This window comes from Mustela nivalis (genome assembly GCF_964662115.1).
Source record: "Mustela nivalis genome assembly, chromosome: 5".
Lineage (NCBI taxonomy): Eukaryota > Metazoa > Chordata > Mammalia > Carnivora > Mustelidae > Mustela > Mustela nivalis.
In genome coordinates this window covers 52,850,525-52,876,950 of record NC_139024.1, presented here as the reverse complement: position 1 = coordinate 52,876,950, position 26,426 = coordinate 52,850,525, and the positions used below count along the sequence as shown (strand labels likewise).

Below are 26,426 nucleotides of genomic sequence, written 5' to 3'. Positions count from 1 at the left end.
TCAGAGATAAACATGGGTTATCCAGAAAAATATTAGCTAGGCTGATAAAAGTAGAAAAAAAGGTAGCAATTGTGATTGAAGGCCTTGACATTTTACCTCTGGATGGGTCTTTAATAATAACTCATCATACTTCTTTTTTTTTTTTTAATTTATTTGATAGAGATCACAAGTAGGCAGAGAGGCAGGCAGAGAGAGGGAGGGGGAAGCAGGCTCCCTGCTGAGCAGAGAGCCTGATGCTGGGCCTGATCCAGGGATCATGACCTGAACCAAAGGCAGAGGTTTTAACCCACCAAGCCACCCAGGCGCCCAGGTACTTTAAAAAAAGATTCCTGGGACGCCTGGGTGGCTCAGTTGGTTAAGCGGCTGCCTTCGGCTCAGGTCATGATCCCAGCGTCCTGGGATCGAGTCCCACATCAGGCTCCTTGCTCGGCAGGGAGCCTGCTTCTCCCTCTGCCTCTGCCTGCCTCTCTGTCTGCCTGTGCTCACTCGCTCGTTCTCCCTCTATGCCTGACAAATAAATAAATAAAATCTTAAAAAAAAAAAAAAGATTCCTGAGGCTTTTTTGGAATTAAGATGGTACAGTACTGACTGTAGGTTGAGGATTAGCACCTTCAGAAGCTTCCTTCTTGTCCTTTGATTTCTGGATCAGGAAAGCCAGATATTGTAGGACTTATTTTGTTTCTTTGACTACTTCCCTATTCTAGGCCATACTTACTATCTTATTAGTAGAAATTATTAAACCTCATAACTGATTATTGTAAGAGTCTGCTGAAAGCTGCTATTTATATTTAATCCAGAACTCTTTTTCATAACACAAGTGTTTTTCACTCTTCAGTCAAGAACCTCTTTTGTAAAGCAGTCTATGTGAAAAATTGATAAAGTTAGTTCTGTAAAACTCTTTCCCCAAAGCACACCCATCCTTCAGTATGCATTTGTGTGTTATCACTAATAGGCTTTTTTGGAACCTTAATGACTTTCTGGAACACTGTTTGAAAACCCTTGGATTGTGTGTAGTTATATCTATTAAAGGCCTTTTTTTACATTAGTTGTGGAATAGTAGCCTTAACTTTTTTCTGTTTTAACTTTTTAATGTGGAAAGTTTCCAACACCACATATACAAATAGAATAATATAATGAACCCTCATGTAGCCATCGTCACCTTTAATAATTACCCATAATTTGTTAATCCTATTTTATCTTTGTTTCATTCTTGCTGAACTATTTAAAACCAGATCCCAAACATGATATTATTCACCCCTAAATATTTAAGTATAAATCTGATTACTTTAATAACATGACTACAATACTATATCATACCTAAAAATGTTCCTTAGTATATTAATATCTTACGCATAGTTCATGCTCAGACTGTACCAAGTGTTTTAAAAAAATTGTTTTATGGTTAATTTGCTTAAATCAGGATCCAAACAAGGTCCAGACTTTGCATCTTTTTAGTTTTTTTCAGTCTTTTTCGTACCTTTTAATTTTAAAAGACCCCTTCGTTTTTTAAAGTACCACTTATTTACTGACAAAACTCATCCATTTGGGGGAGCCTGTATGGCATAATCGGTTGAGTGTGCAACTCTTGGTTTCAGCTCAGGTCCTGATCTCAGGGTTGTGAGATCAAGTCCTATGTCGGGCTCCACATTCAAGGCAGAGTCTGCCTAAGTTTCTGTTTCCCTCTCCCTCTACCCCTGCCCTCTGCTTTTTCCCTCCCTCTCCAATCTCCCTCAAATAAGTAAATTCTTAAAAACAAAATAAAACAAAGCTGTCCATTTGTCCTATAGAATTTCCCATATTCTAAATTTGGTTAATTGTTTGCTAGTGTATTTTAACTTACTACCCCCCCCCCCCACACACACACTGACACACACACCTTTTTTTTTTTTCTTTCTCTTTTCCTTTTCAAGAATACTGCCTAATGGTTTTTTTTTTTTGTTTCATCACATTGGCTGGGGGGCATGGTATCTGATCGTCCACTGTTAGTTATTGGAATAAATAGTCTTTTCAATAACTTTACTTTTTTATTTTATTTTTATTTTTATTTTTATTTTTTTTAAAGATTTTATTTATTTATTTGTCAGAGAGAGAGAAAGAGTGAGAGTGAGCACAGGCAGCGTGGCAGGCAGAGTCAGAGGGAGAAGCAAGCACCCTGTGGAGCAAGGAGCCCGATGTGGGACTCGATCCCAGGACGCTGGGATCATGACCTGAGCCGAAGGCAGCTGCTTAACCAACTGAGCCACCCAGGCATCCCAATAACTTTACTTTTTTAAAAGATTTTATTTATCCATCTGAAAGAGAGAGAGAGAGAGAGCAGGGGGAGGAACAGAGGGAGAGGGACAAGCAGACTCCGTGCTGAGTGTGGAGCCTGATATGGGCCTCAATCCCAGGACCTGAGATCATGACCTGAACTGAAACCGAGAGTCAGATGCTTAACTGAGTGCACCATCCAAGTGCCCCTTGATAATGTTTTAAATTATTATACACACTTGGAAAAATACACAGATCTTAAGTGTATAGCTTAATGAATGTTCACATATGTATATGTGTAACCTAGATGAAGATCAGATTGTTTCCTGTGTCCTAGCAGGCTAGAGAGCCTGCTCTCTAGCTGGTTCCTTAGGCTCTAAGGCTTTGGTCACCTAAATTAGTTTTCTAAATAGGGAGTTTACAGTCTGTCCTCCATTTTGAACATTACCTGTTTCTAATGCTTAAAATTTTTTCTTTTATTCCTTTTAAATATTTTATTTATTTATTCTAGAGAATGGGTTGTAGGGGAACAACAGACTCCATGCTGAATGTGGAGCCCTTTGTAGGGCTCAATCCCATGACCCTGAAATTATGACCTGAACCAAACCATTTAAGAGACTGAGCCATCCAGGTGCCCCTCTGCTGATTTTTTTTTTTTTAAGATTTTATTTATTTGAGAGAGAGTGAATGAGAGAAAGAGTGAGCGTGGGAGTGGGGAGGATCAGAGGAAGAAACAGTCTCCCTGCTGAGTAGTGAGCCTACTATGGGACTCGATCCTGGGACTCCAGGATCATGACCTGAGCCAAAGGCAATTGCTAAACCAGCTGAGCCACCCAGGCACCCCCCCATTTGATGATTTTTAATAATGAACATAGCAGGCATTTAAGGACAGCTTTTTTTTTTTTTTTTTTTTAATATTTTATTTATTTATTTGTCAGAGAGAGAGAGCGAGAGCGAGCACAGGCAGAGTGGAAGGCAGAGTCAGAGGGAGAAGCAGGCTCCTTGCGGAGCAAGGAGCCCGATGTGGGACTCGATCCCAGGACGCTGGGATCATGACCTGAGCCGAAGGCAGCTGCTTAACCAACTGAGCCACCCAGGCGTCCCTAAGGACAGCTTTTGAGATAATATTTATTAGTTCTAACTCCATATTTTGGAAAAGCATTGAAATGTAAATTTATAAAGAGGAGGGAGTAGAAAAGGCTTTATTTCTCGGTTTGGTCTTAAGTATATCCAATATGATTTTATTTAATTAGTAATTTGTATATACTGTAAACATAAAAATATATATCCTTTGACCCTCCTCAGTTCTTCTTCTAGGAACTTATCCTATAGATACACTTACAAGATTTTTTTAAAAAATTTTATTTTATTTATTTGACAGATTGCACGTAGGCAGAGAGTCAGGAAGAGTGGGGGTGGTGGTGCTGGGAGTGGAGGAAGCAGGCTCCCTGCTGAGCAGAGATTCTGATGCAGGGCTTGATCCACCTGAGCCAAAGACAGAGGCTTTAGCCCACTGAGCCACCCAGGTGCCCCAAGATTTATTTATTTATTTTTTAAAGATTTTACTTATTTATTTGAGAGAGAGAGAGAGTCTGCATGCACTAGTTTGGGAAGGGGCAGAGTATCTAAGCAGACTCCTGCTGATTGTGGAGCTGGGTGTGGGGCTCGATCTCATGACCCATGAGATCAGGACCTGAGGCGAAACCAAGAGTCAGATACTTAACTGACTGAGCTACCCAAGTGTCCCACTTTATAAGATTTTTATAAAGATTATATTATCCTATATGTACAGCTTTTAAGATTATTTCATCCCTTTTGTTACAGAAGATTGGAGCTAAGTTAAATATCTCTCATTAGGGATTTTTTTGGGGGTGTGTTTTCTTATTATACGTATAAGAATATACGTCTCAGTCTCAGAAAGGAATGAATGGGCTATTTAATTATTGATAAGAAAGGGGCGCCTGGGTGGCTCAGCCGGTAAACGGCTGTCTTCAGTTCTGGTCATGATCCCAGGGTCCTGGGAACCCACCTTGGGTTCTCTGTTTAGCAGAGAGCTTGCTTCTCCCTCTCCTCCTGCCTGCTGCTCCCCTTGTTTGTGCTCACTTGCACTCTGTCAAATAAGTAAATAAAAATCTTAAAAAGAAACCTTAAAAAAAAGTATTGATAAGAAAGGTTCTTCAAGGGGTGCCTGGGTGGTTCAGTGGGTTGGACCTCTGCCTTTGGCTAAGGTCATGATATCAGGGTCCTGGGACCAAGTCCCGCATGGAGTGTGTTGAGGGGTCTCTGCTCAGCAGGGAACCTGCTTTCCCCCCACTCTCTGCCTGCCTCTCTGCCTACTTGCGATCTCTCTCTCTGTCAAATAAATAAATAACATCTTTAAAAAAAAAGGTTCTTCAAGATATAATAAATTAAAAAATAGATTCATATTTGCTTGTGTATGCATAGAATAGGTATGTTTGAAAGGAATCATAAGAAACTGACAACATAGATTGCCTTTAGGGAGTGAAATTGGTTGGGGGTGGAAAAGGTTATGGACAGGGGTGGGGTAGAGACTTAACTGTAAAACCTTTTGTAGCTTTTGACTTCGAATTAATTAAAATTTAAAAATTCACACACTGGAGATCTAAATTTACTAAAACATGTTATTTTATTTTATTTTTTAAAAGATTTTGTTTCTTTATTTGAGAGAGTGTGAATGAGAGAGCAGAAAAAGGAGGAACAGAGGGTGAGGGAGAAGCAGGCTCACCGCTGAACAGGGACCCTGAGGTGGGGCATGATGTGGGGCTGGATCCCAAGACCTTGGATGATGACCTGAGCTGAAGGCATCCACCCAGGCGCCCCTACTAAAACATTTTATATAAATGTAATTTAATCAGTGAAAACTTTCTTACATAATTCTGTAAATCTAAGTATATAATATGTTGTGTTTTCATTATCTTGTTGGTGACAGTAGTAGAAAAATTGGTATGAAGTTGGAAACTTTATATGCCATGGTATATATACTTTATAGAGTCTTGAAAAGAAATGAATATTTGCTTTGTTTTCTTTTGGCAGCATGCATATGCGCTAGAACTTCTATTTGATCAATTGCATGAAGGAGCTAAAGCTCTCGATGTAGGATCTGGAAGTGGAATCCTTACTGCATGTTTTGCACGTATGGTAAGAGCTTTATTTTTCATTCCATTCCAGGAGAAGCATATTATATATTTGGCTGTACATTTTTTTACTAGCAGTTTTGGAGGTTTTTTTTTGTTTTTTTAAATTCTACTAATATAGCAGTTGGAACATGTATCACTTAGGGTTTTTTGTTGTTGCAAATAACAGAAGATAATGGTCCAAATTCGGTCCCAAAGGGGAATTTATTTGGTTTATATAATGGAAAAGTCCAAAGTGTATCTGGCTTTTTGTGTGGCTGGATTCAAAAGAAGATCAGACGTTGTTACTGACAGTGGGTTTCTCTTTGGTTCTTAGTTTGGCTTTGCTTTCCTCCAAATGTTGGCTTCAGTCAGGCTCTTCCCTTGTGATCACAAGATGGCAACCAGTAGCTTCCAGACTGCCTTCTTCCAGATTCTCAGCTGGCAGAAAATGATGTAGAGCATCTGATTTCCAAACACTCCTATAGGGTTATTAGAAATGAGAGTAGAGCTTCTTTTATATTAAGAAAAGTACTCTTAGAAAAATGCCTTATTATACTTCGAGTTTTGTCATCAGAAGCTTATCTTGGTTAGTGACTCTCCTGAGTCCGTCTAGAGTTACCTGTGCTCAGATAATCAAATCAATTTGATTATTACGAAAAATCTTGTCCCTGAAGGCTAGATAGGAAGATTCTGGTCTAGTTAGGTTGGGATTTATGGATGATGCATCTTTTAGAATCCATTTAGCTTACTGTACATATTTAACTGGCAGACCACCAGCATGTAAGCTCCAGGGAGGGTGGGAATTTTACTTGATTTTTTTTTTCCCGTTGATGTATCCTAAGCATCCAGAACAGTGCTTGTTACATAAGACGACTCAGGTATTTCTTTTCAGTTGTCTTACTTGTTTTGTAAAAGTTAAGCTCCCTAATGGAATGTCAAGTTTTTAATTTTTTTGTTTTTTAGGATTTTATTTATTTGAGAGAGAGTGTGCGCTGGAAAAGAACACAAGAGAGATAGCATGAGCAGGGGGAGGGGCAGAGAGAGGGAGAGCCAAGCAGGGAGCCCAACACAAGACTCTGTCCCAGGACCCAGAGATCATGACCTGAGCAAAAGGCAAATGCTTAACCAACTGAGCCACCCAGGCACCCCAGGATTTTTTTTATGCTTAGATACAGTATTAATGACATGTTCTTGATATTTGATGTATTTATGGTTTTAGAGAAAAATTCACCTCTTAAAAATCATTAGATTTCTCAGTTACCTTTTTAAAAGTAGTGTTAATGTCTTTCACATATTTACGATGTGCTAGTGAGTGTTCTAAGTGCTTTTCATGTATTCTTTTATTTAAGTCTCACATCATTTAAGAAGTATGTACCCTTTTCCTCATCATTTTACAGCTGAGGAACCTGATTCATAGAATAACTTGCCAAGGTTGTACAGTTGTAAGTGATGAAGGTTAGATGTGAACCCAGGTTGTCTGACTGCAGAGTCTTTATATTTTGTTAAATTTATTTTACAATTTATATTTATACTTGGGACCTTTTTATATTTTTATGTATTTTATATTTTCCACATATGGCAATAGAATCGGGTATAGAAATCTCTATACAATTTTTTATGTAACATTTTAATGTTTAAACTCACACTTTTAGATGGAATTGAATTAAAAATGATTTTACCAACTACCATTTAATATTAGTTAAATGCAGTTTAAGTATTTAATGTTAGTTTATTATGCACTTATTATTAAGCTTTAATATTTAATATTAATAATAAGCATTTAATATTTGTCAGTTATTAGTTAATCAGTTAAGTCTTATTTCAGGGTGTGGGGTTTAAAAATGAGAACTCAGAGAAAGGATTTTTTTTTTTAGTATTGCAAGTTTTTGTACCTCCATCTCCTTAATTACTGAGAGGTAATTATCCATTTGAGGGTTATAACTGAAAAAGTTGTATTTGGTAAATGCAGTAAACTGAGTGACCATCTAATTGGTGGCTTGAGCTGTTTGTCTTCATTTCTCATTGCAGAATGTGACTTTAGGTGAGGAGACACTTTAATGACACTTCAGAAAGACAAATTTAGGCCAGTGAGCTATTGAATTATTCCCTCATTTCCAGGTTGGCTCTAGTGGAAAAGTCATAGGAATTGACCACATTAAAGAACTAGTAGATGACTCAATAAATAATGTCAGAAAGGACGATCCAATGCTTTTGTCTTCAGGGAGAGTGCAACTTGTTGGTGAGTATCAGAAAACTTTGAAAATTTCCTCTCTGGAGGATTTTTGTTTTCAGAAGATCCCATGCAAGCTAAATAATACTCAAGCTAGTTTTTGCTTTTTTTATTTTTAAACATTCACTTTTAAGTACTAGGTGAGGAAAACAGTTATTGTAAAATATTATGCTGGCTGTACCTTGACCACGGTGGTGATATGACTGTTAACCATTTCAGAAAATGCTCATGTTTTGAATTCTTTATTCATTGCTTTTGAAGAAGTAATAGCAAAGTAGCAAGTGTCCATTATGAAAAATTTAAAGTGCAGAAATATGTAAAGTAAAAAAGAAACCCCTTCTTTTCCATCTTAAGTTTTGTAGACATAAATATACATATGAAAAAATATACATATACACAGTTTCTTTTTAATTGGCTCATACATTCGTAGTTTGCTTTTTTCAGCAGTATACAGTGAACATATTTCCATGTGAGCACACTGTACTATTATGAGAAGTAGCAAGCGTTAAAACATGCAGAGAGCATAAATGCGAAGCTTAACAAAAATACCTGCTTGATCATCACACTGATCTAGAAAGGGGAACAGCATTGTAGCTGGGATGTCCCCTGCTTGCTTTTCTCTCCTCAGAACTCTTTCCCTTCAGGAGAAGTGCTAACCAGCATCATTACTTTTATGTATTTACTACTTAGTTGCACATCCATAAATGATGCTCAATTTAATTTTGAGCATTAGATAAACAGAATCATACAGTATATATTCTATGATGAATGACTTCTTTCATTCACTATGTTTGTAAGATTCACCCATCTTTTTTGTATAATTAATTTTTATTGTTTGCTATATAACATCTTACTATAAGGACATTACCAAAATGTGTTTGTTTTTTCTACTGTAGATGGATATTTTGGGTTGTTTTTAATTTGGGGATATTCAGAGTACTGCTGTGAACATACGAGGACAAGAGGTCCAAATGTGTATGTACACTCATCAGACAAGCATTCATTTGGGTAGAGCATTATTGCAGGTTCATAGGGTAACCATACACATTGCAAAACTTTTTAAAAGTGATTGAACCAATTTGCATTCCCATCAGCAATGTATCATTGTTTTTAGTGCTCTTTGTTTTATCAACACTCGGTATTGCTAGATTTTTCTTTTTACCCACTTAGTGAGTGTATAGTAGTAAGTCTTTGTGATTTTAATTTTGTATTTTCCTCCCAACTGGTGAGGTCAAACACTGTTTCATATGCTTGACCATTTGGATATCTTCCTTTGTGAAATATCTTATTCAGATACTGAGTTGTTTATATTTTTCTTTGATATGTAGGACCTCTACAGATTAGCCCTTTATGTATACATATTAAATCTTTTCTTTCACTCTGCAGCATGCCTTTTCACTCATATTGGTGCTTCTTGATTAATAGAAATACTTAATATTTTATTTTTTTAAGATTTTGTTTATTTTTTTATTTGAGAGAGTGCATGCTCAAGTGGGGGGAGGGGCAGAGGGAGAAGCAGATTCCCTGCTGAGCAGTAAGCCCAATGCAGGCCTCCATCTGAGGACCCTGGGATCATGATGCTTAATAGGCTGAGCCACCTAAGCACCCCAATAGAAATTTTAATGTATCAGACTTAATAGCATTTTCTGTGTCATTTTTTTAAAAAAATTAATTTATTTATTTTAGAGCAAGAGAGTGAGCATGAGTAGGAGGGACAGGGGAAGAGGAAGACAGAATCTGAAGCACGCTTCTGTTGAGTGCCGAGCCCCAAATAGGGCCCCACCTCATGACCCTAAGATCACGACCTGACCTAACACCAAAAGTCAGATGCTTAACCAACTATGCCTCCTAGGCTCCCCTTCTGTGTCTTCTTTAAGGCTACTCTAAAATCAGGACACCAGGGTGACTCAGTCGGTGAAGCATCTGCCTTCAGCTCAGTTCATGATCCCAGGGTACTGGGATCAGGTCCCACATCGGGCTGCTTCTCCCTCTGCCTGCCACTATCCCTGCTTGTGTTCTCTCTCTCTGACAAATAAATGAATAAAAATCATTTAAAAAAAGACGATAAAATCATGAAGCTATGTCCCTGTCTTATTTTGCAGAGGCATTATTTTAGCTTTTCCCATTTAGATCTTTGATCTGTCTGACATTGATTTTTGTGCATGTAAGAGATAGAGATTCAAGTATATATTTTTTCCACATGAATATCCAGTTGTTCCTGCATCATTTATTAGAAGTTTCTCTTTGCTCTGCTTTAAGCCTCCTGTAATTGTTCACACTGGGTAGTTCTTTCTGAACAGATTTTAAAGCATAATTTTTTTTCTTTCAGTGGGGGATGGAAGAATGGGGTATGCCGAAGAAGCCCCTTATGATGCTATTCATGTAGGAGCTGCAGCGCCAGTTGTGCCGCAGGCAGTGAGTTGGGTCTTTTCCTGTGTTTCTGTGCTTGGATCAACTACAGCTGTGAAAGACTTAAGAGAAATGACTTCTAGATGATCAAAACATAATTAGACTTTTATGTCATGCATTTTAATTACGCTTAGTAGGCAGTTTTTTTCTTAAGCAAAGAGTTGTATAAATGACTTGGAAAATTACTAAATCGTAGTTCGTGGCTGTCTTACTTGAAATTGCATTTGATCCATCTAAGAACTAGTATGCCAGTGGAGTTAGGAAAATCCATCTGGAGTTCCAGATACGATAATCACTTGGTGTTTTATGAAGTACCAGAATGTGCAAGATTGCTAAGTGCATGGGTGAAACCAGGAGGTATTTGTCATACATTTTAGCCTCACAAAGCTTATATTCTGGAAGAAATGTGTTGTACATATTACAGGGAAATTAATGCAATGATAGTGTATCATTGCATTAATATATAATATGTGCATAGCACATAATATATATTGAAGGGAAAAGAAACCTCGTACTGTCATAAGTTCAAGTGAGGGAGAGAACTTTATGTGAACAGTTAAGGGAATAATCTACATACATGGTCTAAGGAGACTACATACAGTGGAATTAGAACTGAATCTGAAAGAATAGTAGGGTTTGCATAGTTACAGCGAGAGGGACGTCTATTCCAGTATTGTATGCTACATAGTCAAGAAAATATTTAAGTACAAAATTGGTTTTTGTTTTGTTTTGTTTTGTTTGTTTTTTTTAATTTTAGAGAGAACGTGCGACAAGCAGGGAGGAGGATGCGGGGAAACTCAGGCAGACTCTGAGTTGTGTGCAGAGCCCAACTTGGGGCTTAATCCCAGGACCCTAAGATCGTGACCTGAGTCTAAATCAAGAGTCGAATATTTAACTGACTAAGCCACCTAGGCACCCCCAATCTTGGTTTTCTATTTCAGGAAGACTGATGACCTTCTGTCAGCCCTTAATAATCCCTGGTTAAGTTCACTGAGTTCTTCAGTTCTGTGGTGTCTGGAGTTTTCCACCATTCTGGAGTGGATGACTAGGGGCTAAGAGTGACACTTCTGCCCAGTCTCGGCCACTTCCCAGTCTGGAAGGGTTCTTATTTGTATGTTTAGATCAGTTAATGAGAAGCTGAAAGTTAGAGAACTTGTTCTGGTTATTGACTGAATGATTTTGAGAAAATTACTTATTTTCTCTGGTCCTGTTACCTTTTGCTGTTGTTTGTTTCCTTTTTAAAACTAAACCAGTGGTTTTATTTTATTTTTTATTTTTTAAAAAGATTTTATTTATTTATTTATTTGACAGAGAAGTCTCAAGTAGGCAGAGAGGCAGGCAGAGAGAGAGGGGGACACAGGCTCACGGCTGAGCAGCGAGTCTGATGCTGGGCTTGATCCCAGGACCCTGAGATCATGATCTGAGCCGAAGGCAGAGGCTTAACCCACTGAGCCACCTAGGCCTCCCATAAACCGGTGGTTTTAACACATTTTAATTGAAGGGTTGATATGCTGCAAAGGGAATGCCTGACTGGCTCAGTAAAGCTTGCAAATCTTGATCTTGGGGTCATGAGTTTGAGCCCCAGGTGTGAAGGAGAGTTTACTTAAAATTAAAAACATATATGCTGTAGAAAGATGTACAAGTTATAAATGAATAGCTCAGTGAATGTTCACATATGACACATGGTCTGTAGGTTTTTAACTTTTTTTTCCTTTTAATGCAGCTTAGTAGGAACAGTTAATACGTGAAATAGAACTGTATTTAAATGAAGGGGCTTGACTGCAGAGCTTATTTTCCCCGTTAAGTCCCTGAGATGATCTCGAAGGGCATTTCTGGCTTTAGCTCGATACGAATTTAAAGATTTATTTATTTATTTTAGAGAGAAAAAGAGTATGCGTGCAGGAGGTGGGGCAAAGGGAGAGGGAGAGAAGCAGACGCCCCACTGACCCCACTGACCTGCTAAACACTGAGCTCAACTCTGGGCTTGATCTCACAACCCTGAGCTCATGACCTGAGCTGCAATCAAGAGTCAGATGCCTAACGGACTGAGCCACCCAGGCATCCCTAACTCAGTATGAATTTAAATGTTTATAGTAGCACTTGGAAGTATTGTAGGGGTCTTTAATACCTGATTAAAGAGAGACATGCTAAAAATAAATAAATAAATAGAGACAGGCTGAAGGGAAGACCTCTCAGTTTTAGGATAACATAAAGATGTTTATGCTTCCTTTTATATATCACCTCAAAACAACTAGAAAAGCAGGAAACAGAAACTCCATGTTTCATTATCTTGGAGATTATACCTGCACTCCTGAACCCTGTTGTGTATGCAGATGGAAGTGGGTGGAGCAGTAACTGAATTGGGAGGGTGGAGGAAGTTGGGCCAAAGAGGCTGCAGAGGGGGGTTATTGAAGAAGCAATTTGCTCCGCACAACTTGGAAAGAGCTTAGAAATCGGAGGCATGAGGATCTTGGAAGTCAGAGATGAAGTGTGGATCTGATAAGAGGGGCTGCTGCTTGAAATTCTCTATGAGAAAAATTAGTGCTAAACCTTAAACCCTAAGTAAGAAAATTTCCAAGAACCAAAGGCCATGATTCTATAGTTTGAGTATCCAGTATGATGAATTTTTTCTAAAAGGAGAGGGAAAAAAAAACCCATAATATCACCATAAAACTGTAGAGTGATAAAGAAAAGATTCTACAACAAATCATAGTCTGTTAAGGATTGGTAATCAGAAAGGCATCAGACTGCAGCAGCATTAGAATCAACAAGTCAGAGGAACAAACCCTCACAATTTTCAGCTGAAAATTATTTCCAGCCTTGAATTCTGTACCCACACATATTGTCAAATACATAAAATATAGTTTTAGATTTGCAAATCTCAGTCTCTCTCTTTTAAAATACTCTATGCAGGGCACCTGGGTGGCTCAGTTGGTTAAGCAACTGCCTTCGGCTCAGGTCATGATCCTGGAGTCTCAGGATCAAGTCCCACATCAGACCCTCTGCTCATCAGGGAGCCGGCTTCTCCCTCTGCCCCTCGCCCCTTTCATGTTCGCTCTCTCTTCCTCAAATAAATAAAATCTTAAAAAAAATAAAATAAAATACTCCATGCACTGTTTCAGAATACTTCTAAAGGAATTGTTTTAATGCCAAAAAATGAGGGGGGAATAGGGACGCCTGGGTGGTTCAGTCATTAGGCATTTGCCTTCGACTCAGGTCATGATCCCAGGATCCTGGGATTGAGCCCCACATTGGCCTCCCTGCTCAGGGGCAAGAAGCCGACTTCTCCCTTTCCCACTCCCCCTGCTTGTGTTCCCTCTCTTGCTGTGTCCCTCTCTGTCAAATAAATAAATAAAATCTTTTTTAAAAATGAGGGAGGAGAGAGATGGTAGGGAAAACCAGAAAGAGCAAGCCCTGGCATCTGGGCAAGTTGAACAGCTGGCTCAGGAGAGAGATGATGAAGAGTCCCCAGTGTTAGAAGGGACCTTTCCTGATGAGAGCTATGCAGTGAGGCTGGGGATTAACCAGCCCAGATTTGGAACTGGAGGAGGAAGGCACTTGAAGCTACCAAAGAACAACAGAACACTAATTAGGGGCCCCGCATCGAGCTTCTCCTCCCTCCTTCACTGCTCCCCCTGCTTGTGTACTCTTTCTCTCTCTCTGTTTCTGTCAAGTAAGTAAATAAATAAACAAATAAATTCTTAGGGGAAAAAAACACTAATTAGATAGGTTTGACTGTGAGGATCTTATTGAGACGTTGTTGGAGGGTACAAATATTTAGAAAAAGTTACCCAAAAAATTGAGTGAAAAAAGAAAAAGCTGCATTTTTTTTTAAAGTTTATTCATTTTTCTTTTAAAGTAATCTCTGCACCCAGTGTGGGGCTCAAACTCACAGCCCCAAGATCAAGAGTTGTGCTCTTCTAATGAGCCAGTTAGGCACCCCAAAAGAGCTTTAGTTTCTAAGTGCAGGAAAAACAATTGTTGTCTAAGAAAGGAAACAGACATTGGATACCTCTTGGCTCAGCTGCAAATTATGTTTACAGTCATAATTGAAAGTGGTTTTAAAAAATTATGATATTGGTTGGATTGAGGAAAGGAGAAAGGAGAAATAAGAGCTCAGGCCTCACCTAGCGTATAATTTGAAATAACATAAAGACTACAGAATGGTGACTGTAGGTAACAACACTGTATTGTGTATTTGACAGTTGCTGAGTGAGTAGGTCTTGAAAGTTCTCTTCATCACAAAGTAAAAATTGTAACTATCTGTGGTGATGGTTGTTAATTAAACTTGTGGTAATCATTTTGCGGTATATACATATTATTAAACCATATAACATAACGTTATATGTCAATTATATTTTAATGAAAAAGATGAAAGGCATGCTTTAGAAATAATCACTACAAAAAAGTAAATACTGATGATCCAACCAAAAGCATTTAAAATATTTAAAATGACTGGATTTAGGGGGCAAGTCTCCTTCATTTTATCGTAAACCTTGACATTTAGAGAAACAACTCAAGGAATACTTGTAAGAATTACTTGAGAAAAAATAAAAATGGGAAAATAAGATAGGCTTGCTGACAACTGAAATTTTCATTGAGGACGCACTTTTATGGGATAATCCCATCCAAAGTAAAGTTTCTCCCTTACAGGGTTTGATAAGTAGTCATTACTAAGGCCATATTAAAATGTTAACATATGACCTGGAAGTTTTCAGACCAGAAGGGCTTTCACTGAGTAGTCTTGGTTTTTCATTTCATTGTCTTCAGTCTGATGCTGTAGGAACTCCAGCTCCACCTTCCTTTGTCATGGTGCCAGTATTCTTAACTTCATCATAAAACTGAGGTTCCCTTATTTTTTGGTCAGTGATGCCCTAAATTCTACAGTGACAGGATAGGGACTCCTTGCTGATTTTTGCAGTCCCCTGCTCCCTTCTCCGCTCCAGACCACAAAGATTCAAAACAGGGGTATGGGCATTGAAATGTTCTGCTTTGCCTTTGGTCTTCCGAAGAGGCTAGCTCTACATTATGTGGTTAGCTCATACTGAGCCCTCCAGTTGTACCAAGTACCATGGTAGGTACCAGGCACACAAAGATGAATAACATCACAGTACCTCTTGTCAGAGAACTTGTAGTTTAGTAGAGGATATCTATAGGTAAATGGATAGGTAGTGATTTGAGTAATAGATTTAACAATCAAAGTATGGATATACTAAATGAAGTGCATTTCTGCTTTCTGCTCCCGGACACTGGAAGTTGTTTGTGATGATGCAAAATGACTCTCAATATAAAATTTGTAACTTGGTGTGCATGTCTTTTTCTTTCCCTTCTTTTCAGCTGATAGACCAGTTAAAGCCTGGTGGGAGATTGATATTGCCAGTTGGTCCCGCAGGTGGAAACCAGATGTTGGAGCAGTACGACAAGCTACAGGACGGCAGTGTCAAAATGAAACCCCTGATGGGAGTGATATACGTGCCTTTAACAGATAAAGAGAAGCAGTGGTCCAGGTGGAAGTGATTTTATCTTCTGCTCTTTCTTCTTCCACACATGCAAGGTGAAGGGTGTGGATTCTAAGACATTAGACCACAAGAGCGCTTTTTTTGGTTGTCACCTTTATGCTATTCCATTTTAACATCGGAAATTCACTACATTAAAAAATCTAGAAAAATTTTGCATGAGTCTGCCCTTCTTTTGGTTTAACTCATATCTTTGGGAAAGGGGGGTGAGACTTGGTTGGCACAAAGGTGGGGTTTTTTTTTCCTTTTTTTTTTTTTTTTTAAAGAGGCATTTAGCCACAGTTCAGAACTCTCTAAGGATATTTTATTATCAGCTATTCTGTTTCTGTATTCACAAATCATTTTTGTAGCTGCTCTGTGGTCATGGAAACAAAGGCTTTGGTCTGAAGAGAAGGGGCCATCCTTTCCTGCCTTGTTCATACCCTATTGAACCATTGTTACAAAGAAAAAGAAGGGAAAAGATACTCTTGTCCCAGTTTTCAAAGGTGTCAGAATCCCAGAGAGGACATTCTTCCTCTCAGCTTGCTTTGCTTTCTCTCTTTCAATCAGGTTCATTGACATTCCTGTCTAACAACCTGTGCCTGTTTTACATTCAGCTCCTGTTTCAGAGCGCTATAAGGAATAAACTTCTCGCCAGTCTATAAAACTGGCCAGCCCATTCTGAAGCCACTCTGAGTTCCTGGGGAGGGGAGTGGATTCTGTGAGTGCAAAGCCAGCACAGTGCCCAGGTCTCACAAACCCACCCAAAGGGCCAACAGCATGCAGCATAATCGTCAGCACAGCATGGCTCGTTGTAATGCCTCCTTGTGTTTTATGTCTCAGCATTATCAGAGTATTTTGTCGAAAGCCAAGGTTTCTCTCCTTCCTCTCTCCTCCTCCTCCCTTCCCCTCCCTGTTTCTTCAGTGGGAAGGAGTGAGAACAATAAGTAAGGATGGCACTAGCTAAGACTATTTAAAATTCAGTGTCAAAATAAGAAAGACTTTACAAGTTTCCTTGTTTTAGAATCTTTATTTGACAGAGGTACTTATTTTAAGATAATTATTTTTTTAATAAGTAAAATGATAATTTTGAAGTTCCATAGACTTCTTAATTTTGTTTTTTTGGAAAGAGGAAAGATATCTTTGAGTGAATGTTTAATTGCAAAAATAATAATCTAACTTAGTTTTTCTTTTCACTCTGATTGGCCATTTCTGAGATATCTGACTAGGAATTGCTTTATTCTTCACATAATGTGGATTTAACTATTTTCTTTGAATTCTAACCTGGAACACAGCCGCTTCTTTAAAAAAAATTAAAAAGCCATGAATCCTGTCAGTTAAAATCATATAGTTATTAGCAACTATTACAGCCTTCCTTGACTTTGCTTCTAGTATGGTTTTGTTGTTATATAATTGTATAGTTGCTGTTGTGTAAAAGAGGCAAATATACAGTGAACTTACCAAAATTTCACATCAAGTGAGAGTTCAGATTTTCATTAAGCATTTAAAAGTTTTCTTTTCTTTCTTTTTTTTTTTTTTAAAAGATTTTATTTATTTATTTTACAGACAAAGATCACAAGTAGGCAGAGAGGCAGGCGGGGCGAGGGGGAAGCAGGCTCCCCCGAAGAGAGCCTGATGTAGGGCTCTATCCCAGGACCCTGGGATCATGACCCGAGCTGAAGGCAGAGGCTTTAACCCGCTGAGACACCCAGGTGTCCAAAAAGTTTTCTTTTTATATACAGTGAATACTAGTATTGAACATTCCCCTGTAGTTTGATGATGAAGGAATTACAATGGTATTTTGTTTTTATAACCAGACGTGGATTTAGCATGAAGCTAATGAAACTTAAGCCTCAGGACCTTCACATGCTAAGGGGCCTTCCCAGCCAGGCTTGTTTTTAGTCCTTCTTTTCCCTTCATGGAGAGGTTCCCCCCCTTCCCAGGTCATAAAGCTCTAGGTTTCCACAACACCTGTATCCACCCCTTACAAAACTAAACTATTTGTATTAAATTTAGAATAATTTTTAAATTTATGGACAAGTCATTTACCAAACATATTTAGTCATTTACCAAATATTCAAATATTTAAATATATATGCTTGTTTTTCTTTTTGGTTTTCAGCTTTTTAAAAGATTGATCAATTTTACACAATGTATCACTGGAAACTTTTCTCTAGTTGTACCAGGAGGAATTCCAAGTTGTTGTAAATTTTCTGTTGGTTCAGACACATTTTCCTACATCCAAAGATGTAGTGGGTCTTTTTTGTTTTGTTTTAAGTAAGCTCTGTGCCCACTGTGGGGCTTGGACTCATGACCCTGAGATCAAGAGTCGCTTGCTCTACCATTTGAGCCTTCTAGCTATCCCCAAAGCTAATCAGTTACTTAATTGTAAATTTCTACATTTAAAGAATATAGGTTTAAAGAATGTACAGGTGGAACAAAATCTGAAAACAAAACTGGAAAAAACAACTGCCACATTAAGTATCTTTGGTACTAAAAGAAATTACTAGAAAATAGGGTGTTTCAAAGGGTAAAGCAACAAGTTACTTAAAATCTAAAGAGACCATTAATATGCTATTTCTTTTTGTATTCTTAGACAGTCAGTCAGGGTCCAGAACAGAGGGTACGCTCAGCTTGGATTTGAAACGATTTTAGTGAAGGATTGTTCAAAGAAATGTGGGAAAGGTTACAGGAATCTGGAAAAGACGTTGACATACCCAGGGACCAGGAACCTACCATGATAGGCTATAAGGGGAGGAAACAATTTTCCTGGAGCTCACTGAGAGCAGGGACTGTACTAGGGCCATGGTTACTTAGCTGAGAATTTGAAACTGACCATTCTTGTGGAACTTACAGTCACATGGGAGATCCCTCCCCCCCAAAAAAAAAATCTACAGAAGACAAACAGGCAATTAGAGTGTAGTGTGTTTAGAAGGGAGCAATTGTGTTGAAGCCAGACAGTGAAGTAATCAGAATTATATTTCAGAAAGATGACTTTGGCTGTGGTATAGAGAGTAAATTGGAAGGGGGCAGAATGACTTTTAGAAACAAAATGTGGTTGAAGCAAGGGTGAAATGGTGGTGGCCTGAATTAAATCAGTGGTAGTAAGGATAGAATGGGGTTGAAAAGAGTCATCATTTTTTCAGTGCCCAGCCTACATCTGGGAATTACAATCTCAAAAGCTCCTAGTCTGTTTTATTGCCAGGTTAGGTGATCTCTGTTCTTTCAGATTTTCTTAAGGATTAATTTAATAGCGCATCCCATGCTTGCTTCTGGGCCTTCTCTTGCTTCTCACCAGCCTTCCATCCTTCTCTTCCTGAGGAATTCAGAGCTAGTTGCCATGCCCCCTGAGGGTGAGATCTAATCTTTGCTGAGGAGGGGTGATAGAAACTATGGGGGGGGGGGGGGAATATGCCCCAGTGGGCATGCCGAATTATCATGCCAAATAAAGACCAAAGCCTAAAAGTAGACTTCTATTTCTGTATACTTCGAAAAATGTCACATAATTTTGGTGGAGTCATAAAAGGGGAGACAACATCAGATGTATGAGCCATAGACCTAGAACCTGTAGTATTCTGTTCATGACAATGAATGTGTAGTAGTTGTATTAGTTGTTTTGTAAACTCTTCATATTTTTAAAATTTGTATTATTTTACATAAGTGTATGTACAAACCAATATTTTGTTCATCATCTAGTAAGTTTTTTGTTTTTAATGGTCACAAGAGTCAATGGAATAAGTCCATCTCTGGTTTGTGAAACTGAGTAATGTTTCTGGATTCTCGTTCTGTAAGCGCTTTGGTTATCAATGTCATCTCAAAGTGCCATATGCACATGAAAAACATGTTATGAGTTGGTTGGGCATTTCTAAGATTGACGGGGTAGGTCCTAGGGTATCTAGTTGTTCCTGTGGTCATATAGTTCTATATTGTCCCTTTTTAATTTCTTTACATATGTTATAACATTTTGACATTTTGCATCTTAAAGACAGGGATACATGTTGTTGCTTTTGGAATTCTTTTTATGTCTTTCATAATGCTTTCTATAATTTGCTTTATTATCTCAGAAATTCCATTAAGTAGAACCCATTCATGGATTTTGATTGTTGTTTCTTGGTGGCAACTTCCCGTTTGTTGTTGATAAAGAATATATAATATTAATGTTAGTAGGTTAGAGTTATTAACCTAATAAGTTATATATAATTGTACATTATATAATAAAATATATAGTTATTAACCTAATGAATATGTTTAGCACATATATAATAATGACACTTTCTAGAAATTTAGGACATAATACTTTTTATTGTCGGTGATCTACACATGTAAGTCAGATAATGATAGTTATGTAAAATATGGAATATTAAGTGGAAAAGTAAATGACTTGAAAGTTATATGGATTTTGGAGTATTGGGATGTGACATTTATAAGAAATGTCAAATTTTTGGTTTTCTTTGGCACCCTAAATGTTAAAATTTAGATCTATAGACTTAATTTCTTTTCCTTTTCTTTCTTTTTTTTTAAGTGCTGTACATTTTCTTTATTTGTTTTTAATAATATTGTTTCTGACTACCAAAATAATACATTTGTAATGTAAAAATTTTTAGAAGTACACAGGATGAAATAAAAATTACCCACAGTCTCAGAACCTAGAGATAACCACTACTAACATTTTGATATATTTTTTACTCTTTTGTCCATAGTTCTTTATATATCTTTTTAATCTTGAGATCATATAGTACCATCATATTATAATCTCCTTTTTCCATTTTATTAAGTGTTATCAACATTGTCACACGCTGATAGCTTTCTTACAATATGATTTTCCTCCAGTTTTATTGAGATATAGTTGACATAGAATTATATTACTTTTACACATACAATATAGTGATCTGATATAAGTATATACTACAAGATAATTACCACATTTTTTTTATGGTTTGAGGTCTTACATTCAAGTCTTTAATCCATTTTGAGTTGATTTTTTGTGTGTGTGGTGTTAGATGGCCATCCAGTTTCATTCTTTTGCATGTGGCTTTCTAGTTTTCCCAGCACCATTTACTGAAGACACTATCTTTTCGCAACTGTATGTTCTTGGCTCTGTAATTAATTGACTATATATGTGTGGGTTTATTTCTGGGCCCTCTATTCTGTTTCATTGACCCATGTATCTCTTTTTATAGTACTGTCATACTCTTTTGATTATTAGAGTTTTATAATATAGTTTGAAATCAGAAAGAGTGATACCTCCAGCTTTGTTCTTTCTAGAGATTGCTTTGGCTCTTTGGGGCCTTTTATGGTTCTATACAAATTTTAGAGTTGTTCTGTTTCTGTGAAAAATGCTGTTGGGATTTTGATGTGGATTACATTGAATCAGTAGATTGCTTTGGGTAGTATGGGAATTTTAAAAGTATTCATTCTTCCAATCCAAAAGCATTGTGTCTTCCATTAATGTCTTATACTTTTCAGTGTACAGATCATTCACCTTGTTTAAATTTATTTTAGGCATTGTATTCTTTTCTGATGCAATTATAAATGGGATTGTTTTCTTAATTTCTCTTTCTGATAGTTCATTATTGGTGTATAGAAACACAACTGAATTCTGTATACTGATTTTGTTTCCTGCAACTTTATTGAATTAGTTTATTAGTTTTGACATTTTTTTGTGGTTTTTAGGGTTTTCTATATATAACATGTTGTCTGCAAAAAGAGATAGTTTTACTTCTTTCTTTCCGATTTTGATGCCTTTTATTTCTTTTTCTTGCCTAATTGCTCTGGCTAGGATTTCCAGTGCTATGTTGAATAAAAGTGGCGAGAGTGGGCATCCTTGTCTTGTTCCTGATCTTAGAGGAAAAGCTTTCAGCTTTTCACCACTGAGTATGATGTTAGCTGTGGGCTTATCATATATGGCCTTTATTATGTTGAGGTACGTTTCCTCTCTACCCAGTTTATTGAGAGTTTCTATCCTTTTCCTTTTTAAAAAAAAATTTTTTTAATTGAAGAGGATATTTGGAAATGTTTGTACTGTGCTGTTGGGCAGTAAGGATATTTATTTATAATATCCTTAATGCCTTGCAATAGGCAAGTCAAATATGGTATATTATTTTACAAAAACAACAGTATCTTCAATTCACATTTTTAAAAAGCACAAATGAATTTATGAATAGAGCACTTTGCAAATGAACTCTTTGTAGATTAAATATTTTAATGCTTGCATGAATTTAAGTAAAATCTATTCTATGAGAATTATAGTGCTTAAATTATTTAGAAGAATATATTAAGAGCAACCAGAACTGGTAATTTGTCATTATACAGATAATCCAGTACTCCATGACAGTGGCAGCTTATGGGAGACATAATCTTTAAAATAATTTTTCACACAATTTACAAAATTCAGTTTTTAGAAAGCATATTATCTTACAGTCCCTTAATTCACCACGTACCTGGAAAATCTTAGTTCTTTATTTACTTTCCCTTCAAACTTATTTTAACTTTTAAAAAAACTTTTTAATTTTTATTACAGACAGATTGTAAGAATAGTACGAAGACTTCCTGAATCTCTTCATCCAGAGTTGCCAGTTGTTAACATTTTTCCACATACGCTTTCTTGCTCCCTCTTTCTCTTTCTATATACACACAGGTCATATTTTTCCTTGAAATCATTTGAGATTTAGTTTCAAACATCATACTTCTTCACCCCTAAAATTCTTGAGTGTTGAACAGTGTTTTTGTCACTCAGTTTATCCTGAAGTATGAAGCTTTTTGGCTCTTTTGGTAGCTTTATTTTTTTACTTTTAACAGCTTTAATGAGGTATAATTTACACGCCATACACTTGCGGCTGCATCCTTCCTTCCTTCCTTCCCTCACTGGCACTGGCTGGTACAGTGCGGCACCAGCTGAGGGAGTGGTTTCCTTTAGAGCTGAGAAACTGCCTTCTGAAATCAGCTGACAGATGCCATCTACACAGGATGCTTTTTCTCCCAGAGTTTGGGTTGAGAATGACCCACTCAGCATTTGTTAGCAGATAGTCTAAAGCAAAAGACCACATTTTTGTCCAGTTTTGTCAATGTAACTATAAAAAGTGATTCCAATTCTAAATACCCATCACCATTTTATGATAAGTACTGTTAGCAAGATCCTAGGTCTAAAAGTTAAAATTTCTTTGAATTTTTGGCCTTGGAGGAAGAAAGGTACCTTCAGAGCAAAAACTAATGACTCCAGGGCCTTCAGGTCTCATATTTCATTCTGGAGTAGCATGAGAGATGTTTGGATGGCTGACTTCCATTTTTGCTTTGACTTGGGGCTGTTTGCTTTTTTTTTTTTTTAAATGCTTGGGGATGGATGTATTTTTACTTACTTACTAATTGTATCTAAATTATTAGAAAGCCAAATTTTATAGTACGTAACACCTACTTATATATTTCTCTTTTTACCCCCAGGGATGAACTGTAAAAGCGCCATCAGCTTGACCAGTATATAATATTACAGTGGATTGCTCATCTCAGTCCTCAGAGCTTTTTGAAAACCAACAGCATCACAGCTTGTTTTGGACTTCGTTACACTATTATTTTCAGCATGAAAATGTGTGGTTTTGTAGGGTTTCTAGTTCTTCAAAGAGGCACAGAAGCCGAGTTGGTGAAAGAACGATGCAGAGTATAAATTTGTGTATTATTACTTTAACACGCCCACATTTTACTTTTAAAATATTAAAAGACGGGGTTCCACTAAATGGAAGACTTAGTTTGTGAATTAATTTCGAGGAGTGGTTTTTCTTAGACACTTAATTCTGTTTCAATATTAATTTATCAAAATGCTCTTGTGCATATCAGATAACACCACCGTTCACAAGTTAAGATTCCTGGTTTTTGGATGTCTGTTAGCTGCCACTAAGAAAATAGAGATGAGCTTCCTTTTTAAAGCTTTTGATGTGGTGTCATAGAGTAGCATGTTGTAGATACAATCAGCTGCTTTGTTACCTTAAAACTAAGCATTTGTAAATATTAAAACTTGAGAAGATGGCAGGTGATGTCCTTTAACACACTTAGCTGTTCAGATTGGACGTAACTAACATAGTTCTTCCTTTCCCTCTTTACAATTTTAGGAGACTTGTAGCTCAGTATCGTTTTTTCTGTTTCTAATTTGCTGCTGATAATGTATATGAATTTACCATGCTGTATAAGCTGGGGCCCGGTCACTGAACAGTTTATGCAGTGCTGCTTTGCCAAATAAAGTTAAAAGTAAAAGAGGCGTGGGTGGTGTTTGAATACAGAAGAAAGAACCACGTGTCCACCAGATATGGAATGCTCACTGAGCTCACAAAGAGAATTGTGTCTCTGATGCCCCGTTTTATGAAATTGGAGTGGCCTGGATTGGTAACACCGATCCGGCTGTGCGTGTGTAGACTGTGACTATGCAAGGATTACATCTTTCTTCTCTGCCCGACATAGGCCTTGCCCTCTTGTAGAGGAACAGCAAATGCTGAATGAGTGAGTGAATGAACTGACTTCGTGTCAGGGAACAACAGGGTCAAGGATACATGTACCAAAACCCATTTCTCATCTATAAATAGATTTATTAATATAATGACTGGAAAATGAGTTTCTACGAGGGCAGTAGCACTTTGGGATCTTGTTTAAATATTGTGGTCTTAAACCTTTTATTAAAGGATCTTAGGCTTTCTAGGAGTTCTAGAACTTGAGAAAAATATAAACTAGATCTAGTAGAACTAGTACTCCCAGGAAAGCAGCCCCTCTCCTTTGTGCAGATGGGTAGGATTCTGCCAAGTCAGTCCTTAGTGTGAGGCACCTCTCTGCCACCTCTAAAAGTCTTAAGCTTTATTTATTTAAAAATGTTTTTTATGCACACATCTTTTCACTGGTGTCTCTTCTTGGGCAAGATGTCAGACATAAGAAACCAGCATCCGTTGGCGGCTCAAACTTGGGAGTTTCAGTTCCCTGCTGGCTTCAGTCTGCTGCTCTTGGTGCTGCTTCTGGACCTAGGACATGGTCCCTTTGGGGGCAGGACTCAGTGTCACTTGAGGTAGTTTCAAAGGTTAGGTTTTCTTTGGGTCTTAAATTGATTCTTAAACTTATTTACTAGTCTATATTCTTCATAGCCATTGCCAACATCTTATTATTTGTAAATCCCTTATGTTAGGTCTTGGGGTGAGAAAAAGTGCTTATTCTGAAGGAGTTTACAGATCGGCCGAGGGGGCAGTTTATAAACACAGTAGGGCCAAGTGCCACCTGATGGTTATAGACAAATGCCACGCCACGATTAATGTTGGGTTCTTCGCTTTTGTGAATTAAAATTTTTAAGTGTTGAAGAAACAGGAATGGATTTGAAGGGAGCATCGATAAGTGGCCGAGACAGCAATAATGAATTTTAACTAGGTCAAAGAGCATTCTTTTTAAGGGAGCTGTATTTATAGATGTGCTGGTCAGAGATAAGAAATATCTCTTTAATCTGTAGTATTCACAATCTCTATAATATTTTAGCATGCTGTTTTTTCTTCATAGAAATTATTCCTTCACACAGTATAAAGAGGACACTGAAAATATTTCTTAAAGTTCCGTTTTATGAGATCCTATTGAAATAAGGTGTTTTTACAGATTTGATTTTATTAAAGGGCAAATCTACCTCCTGCTTAAGAATAAAATTAAGAATTCCAGTTTCTTTTCTTTTCTTTTTTTTTTTTAAGATTTGGTTTATTTATTTGACAGACAGAGAGAGCGGGAACACAAGCAGGGGGAGTAGGAGAGGGAGAAGCAGGCTTCCCGCTAAGCAGGGGGCTCCATGGAAGGCTCAATCCCAGAACTGTGGGATCATGACCTGAGCTGAAGGCAGACACTTAACCAACTGAGCCACCCAGCCACCCCAAGAATTCCAGTTTCTAATGAGGGTTTCAGCTATTTTCCAATCAGTAACTTAAGGGGGGAAAAATGACATTTTAGGAAAACAATACATTAACATTGTGCAAATACTTAAAATTCTATTGCCCTGATTTTTGAAAACCACCATTGCTCAAAAAAGGTCAATTACACTTTTTTTTCCTTTAAGATTTTATTTATTTACTTGGCAGAGAGACAGCAAGAGAGAGAACACAAGCAGCAGGGAGTGGGAAGGTAGAAGCAGGCTTCCTGCTGAGCAGGGATTGAAATGGGGGCTCAGGGCTCAATCCCAGGACCCTGGGATTATAACCTGAGCTAAAGGCAGATGCTTCATAACTGAGCCACCCAGGCACCCCTCGATTACATTTTTTAAGTTGACTATAATGTATCTATCCTAAAGCATCTTAAAAATTTCATTTTTAGGGGCGCCTGGGTGGCTCAGTGGGTAAAGCCGCTGCCTTCGGCTCAGGTCATGATCTCAGGGTCCTGGGATCGAGTCCCACATCGGGCTCTCTGCTCAGCAGGGAGCCTGCTTCCTCCTCTCTCTCTCTGCCTGCCTCTCTGCCTACTTGTGATCTCCCTCTGTCAAATAAATAAATAAAATATTAAAAAAAAAAAAAATTTCATTTTTATTTTATTTTTTTTAATTATTTATTTATTTGTCAGAGAAAGAGAGAGTGAGCACAACCAGGGAGGAGCAGCAGGCAGAGGAAGAGACAAGTGGAGGGAGAAGAATCAGACTCCCCGCTGAGCAAGGATTCCCAAAGCCCGACTCGATCCCAGGACCCTGGAATTGTGACCTGAGCGGAGGGCAGACGCTTAACTGACTGAGCCTCCCAGGCGTCCCAAAAATTCCATAGGACAACATGTTTTAGTAATAATAATGCTCATGATTTTTTTTTAATTTAAAAGATTTTATTTATTTATTTGACAGACAGAAATCACCAATAGGCAGAGAGGCAAGCAAAGAGAGAGGGGGAAGTAGGATCCCCGCTGAGCAGAGAGCCCAATGCGGGG

At 37.7% G+C, this 26,426-nt stretch overlaps 1 protein-coding gene across 3 annotated transcripts in view; it reads left to right on the top strand.

Annotated features, from left to right (window-relative positions):
• Positions 1 to 23,762, top strand: part of PCMT1 (protein-L-isoaspartate (D-aspartate) O-methyltransferase) — a 45,175-nt gene extending 21,413 nt beyond the window's left edge. The window contains exons 4-9 of one of the 3 annotated variants that reach the window (XM_082730295.1): positions 5,305 to 5,409; positions 7,506 to 7,626; positions 9,947 to 10,032; positions 15,364 to 15,533; positions 21,301 to 21,444; positions 22,959 to 23,762. In XM_082730295.1, the coding sequence (XP_082586421.1) occupies positions 5,305 to 5,409; positions 7,506 to 7,626; positions 9,947 to 10,032; positions 15,364 to 15,533; positions 21,301 to 21,444; positions 22,959 to 22,971 (639 nt within the window). In that variant the 3' untranslated portion in view covers positions 22,972 to 23,762. Of the gene's footprint in view, positions 1 to 5,304; positions 5,410 to 7,505; positions 7,627 to 9,946; positions 10,033 to 15,363; positions 15,581 to 21,300; positions 21,445 to 22,958 lie in introns of all 3 variants that reach the window. The other 2 variants (XM_082730296.1, XM_082730297.1) reach the window with 2 other exon arrangements.
• Positions 23,763 to 26,426: the final 2,664 nt, after the last annotated feature.